This window comes from Fukomys damarensis, unplaced genomic scaffold, assembly GCF_012274545.1.
Source record: "Fukomys damarensis isolate Sample0158 unplaced genomic scaffold, DMR_v1.0_HiC HiC_scaffold_16, whole genome shotgun sequence".
Taxonomy (NCBI): domain Eukaryota; kingdom Metazoa; phylum Chordata; class Mammalia; order Rodentia; family Bathyergidae; genus Fukomys; species Fukomys damarensis.
The window spans coordinates 10,305,636-10,308,909 of record NW_022900928.1 but is presented as its reverse complement, the minus strand read 5'-3'; the positions used below and the strand labels follow the sequence as shown (position 1 = coordinate 10,308,909).

General features: G+C 59.1%; 1 protein-coding gene across 1 annotated transcript in view; it reads right to left on the bottom strand.

The window, feature by feature from the left end:
* The window catches only part of Dbx1 (developing brain homeobox 1), a 4,728-nt gene that overhangs the window by 457 nt on the left and 997 nt on the right, over positions 1–3,274 (bottom strand). Inside the window, exons 2-5 of the mRNA XM_019206969.1 lie at positions 3,133–3,273; positions 2,472–2,573; positions 448–650; positions 5–137 (exon numbers count right to left, since the gene is read on the bottom strand). Coding sequence (XP_019062514.1) covers positions 5–137; positions 448–650; positions 2,472–2,573; positions 3,133–3,273 — 579 coding nt within the window. The remainder of the gene's footprint in view (positions 1–4; positions 138–447; positions 651–2,471; positions 2,574–3,132; position 3,274) is intronic.

The window sequence follows — 3,274 nt, the reverse complement described above, 5'->3', positions numbered from 1 at the left end:
TGGCCCACGTCGCTGAGGTCCGGGTGCGGATTGAGTTTGGTGGGCAGCGTCTGCTCGCGGCAGCCCCCGCTGGATAGGAGCTCGCGCTCCTTGGAGTTTCGCCACTTCATGCGCCGGTTCTGGAACCAGATTTTCACCTGGGTCGTGGGGCGGGAGAGAAGAGCGCGGAGCGGGTGAGCGCGGCCTGGGAGGACTTGGGGCCCGGGAGGGCGCCGCGCTGGCTCCTTCGGCATCCACGGAAGTGACTTCCACTCCACTGGACGCTCCACCTCCCTGACCCTCTTTCTGCTGGGACACCCAGCCCACGAGAGCGTGCATCCTGCACTCGGCCGCAATTTCCCCCTCTGCGGAAGCGGCCCACTCTGTTTCCGAGAGCCCTCCCGATGGATCGCCCGGAAGCGGAGGAGGGCGTGCAGCCCACCGGAGCTGCGGAGCACCTGCCCTCACCTGCGAGTCCTTCAGGCCCAGCTTGCCTGCCAGCTTTTTGCGGTCGGGCTTGCTGATGTACTTCTGCTTCTGGAACATCTTCTCCAGCGCCTTGCGCTGCACGTCGGAGAACACCGCCCGGCGCAGCATCCCGCGGCGCGGCTTCCCGCGGGCGGCCAGCGGCCAAGAGAAGGTGCCTGGGATGGGCACGACGCTGGAGGACGCTGCGAGCGGAGAGGCCGGTGAGAACAAGGGTCCCCCGTCCCGAGCTCCCCCCCTCCTCGGACGCCTTCATCTCTTTAAAGCCCTCCTTTCTCTCCCCCTGCAGAACCCCCCAAACCTGCAACCTGCAGCAGTGAAAGGCGCTTTCCGCCCAAATGACTTTGCCTTTCAACCGTGCAGACCCGGATTAGGGAAACCATGAAACCAGTCCCCAGCAGCCCCCTGTGGAGCTTCTCCATTCAGGGTATCAGGGAAAGTAACCTGTGTGGACCCCATAGAATAGCAACAGAAATAATAAAACTGAAACCCTACCCCAAACTTGGATCACCTTGGTGGCTTATGCATTCTCTCAATGCAGAGGGTCCTTCGCCAATTTGAGAGAGAGAGAATGAGAGGAAAATCCGCTTTTGGATTCTTTTTTTAAAAAATCTAATCAGTATTCATCTTTTTAATATTAATCTTTCCTCCCCTCCCCCACAAAACGGGAAGAATTCCGCCCGAATACATGAAAAGTGGCAGCTAATTACCACAGTGACCGCTTCCCAATGGCTATTGGCATGGTAAAAAGGGGGAGAGTTTCGCTTTAAGGGAGAGAAAAAGAAAAACAAAAAGAAACAGAGACCCTAATGAAGCGTGAATGGTAATTGTGTAGTAATGAACTAACAGAAAAAGACTGTGGACAAGCAGCGAAAGCCATATATTACTGGCACAAAAGAGATTTACACTTTCAAACTAAACACAACGGCAGGCCAAGACCACTGGGAGACCACTGATGGCATCGGCTTCCCCGGCAGAATCGTTCTCATTAAATGGACATGAAAAGCTATTTATAAAGCTGGGGTTGTTTTTGTTAGTGCGCTGGGATAGGGAGAAAAGGAGCACATTCCTTCATCAGCAGGAGCGTGAACGGTGTGTGGGGGGGTGAATTCTCTCTCCCCGTTTAAAAAATCAACCAAGGTTTCTTTTGCTGATATCTGGGAGTGCAGCCTGGGCGCTACCCACCCAGACCGAGCCGGCCTCTCTCTCTGTAGGGTCCCCCCCTTCTCCCTGGGAGTTTCGACCAGCTGTAGGGTTTCTGATCCAGTGATAGCCCAGGATGAAAACCTGGTGCACACTGTGTAAGGTGTTTCTCTCCCCCCTCACACACCCCCACCTTGACAGGGACCCTCTCCAGGTGCTTCTTAGTTTGCAAACCCAGGCTCTTTAAAAAGATACGGCAAGGTGGGGGGGCACGAGACGGGATTGGGAAATCGGGTTGGAAGTTGAAAGTGGGGGTGAGGGGAAGATCTAGGCCTCCTCCTCCTCCTCCGGGCGACCCCTGGCACCCCACACAAGAGGGCACCCCATGTGGTCTTGTGAAAAGCCCCATTCCTGAATGAGTCCTAAAGAGAAATTAGCCCCGGCTGGTAGGTGTCTCCGGCGGGCGGCGTGGAGGGGCGAGGGCCGGTCTGTGTGTGGCAGCCCGGAGGAGCTGACCGATTGGTCATGGTGCTGAAACCTTTGTGAGGAATCGTGGCCCGGCGCACCGGCTCTGTGGGAAAACGGTGGCGTGAAGGGATGCCAACAGCTCCTCGCCGGGAAGGGGACCGCCTCAAATTGGGACCATGACAATTCTGGCTAATTTGTAGAGCAGGGAATTGGTGCAAAGTGTCAAGCAGTCAGTGCTTGTGCTAAATAGGGCATCAAATTGGCGCGACGGATTCGTGAATGTTGTACGCCTCGCAACCTCTGAACCAGAGCGTAACCCCGAGGGGTGGACGGAGAAATACGGCTCCGGGCGGGGAGCGGCGGGGCAGCCTCCCCCGGACACGGAGAGGACCTACCTGGGAAATACGAGGACCTGAGGAAGGGCTGGAAGGAGCCTTCGAAGTAGGGAAAGGCGAACGTCTTGGGAGGCAGGCTCGGGAGTAGGGCGGGGGAGGTTTCTAGGAGCGGGGAGGAAGACGGAGACTTTGATTACGGACTGGATTAGCGCGCAGCACACTGAGCGCACGACCCGGCCGACTCTGGGGCTGGTTCCGTGGGCACCGTTCTCCAACGCGCTGGCGGAGTAAACGGAATCTTCCTGAGGCAGGCTCGTCCCCGAACGCTCCTCCCCCCAGCGGCCCTCAGCGCCGCCCCCTCTCCCCCTCCGTCCTGGCCACGGCGGAGACCGGGGGCCGGAGTGAGTAGAAGGAAGCTGGCAGAGCCAGGCGCTAGATAATTCAGCAAATGCCTCCTCTCGGACAGGAAAACAGCTAGAAGTCGGAGAGCAGAAAGGCAGGCGCCAGGCGTGCGCTGGGCCGCGGGGCTCGAGTTCATTCTGGGGGTGGGGCAGCCAAGCCCGCTCTTCCTGCGTGGACCTCGGGCTCCCCCTGCCCGGCGCGGGGTTTCGGGGTTCCTGCGCGCCGGTGTGCACAGATGCGCGCGCGGGTACTTGCTCTGCAAAGGAAACTCGGTCCGGAAAGCACCTGAAGGGGCCCTCCGCGTTCTGCCTTCACTTACCTGTTCTGGGCGTCGAGGAGAGGATGGCGTTCACCCCAAACTTCAGAAACGTGGGTTCGCTGGCAGGGGAGAGGGCAGTCTGCAGAGAGCTGCGCCGGCCGCCCGTGCCCGGGGTGCCCGGGGAGCCCAGGTCTGAGGTCCC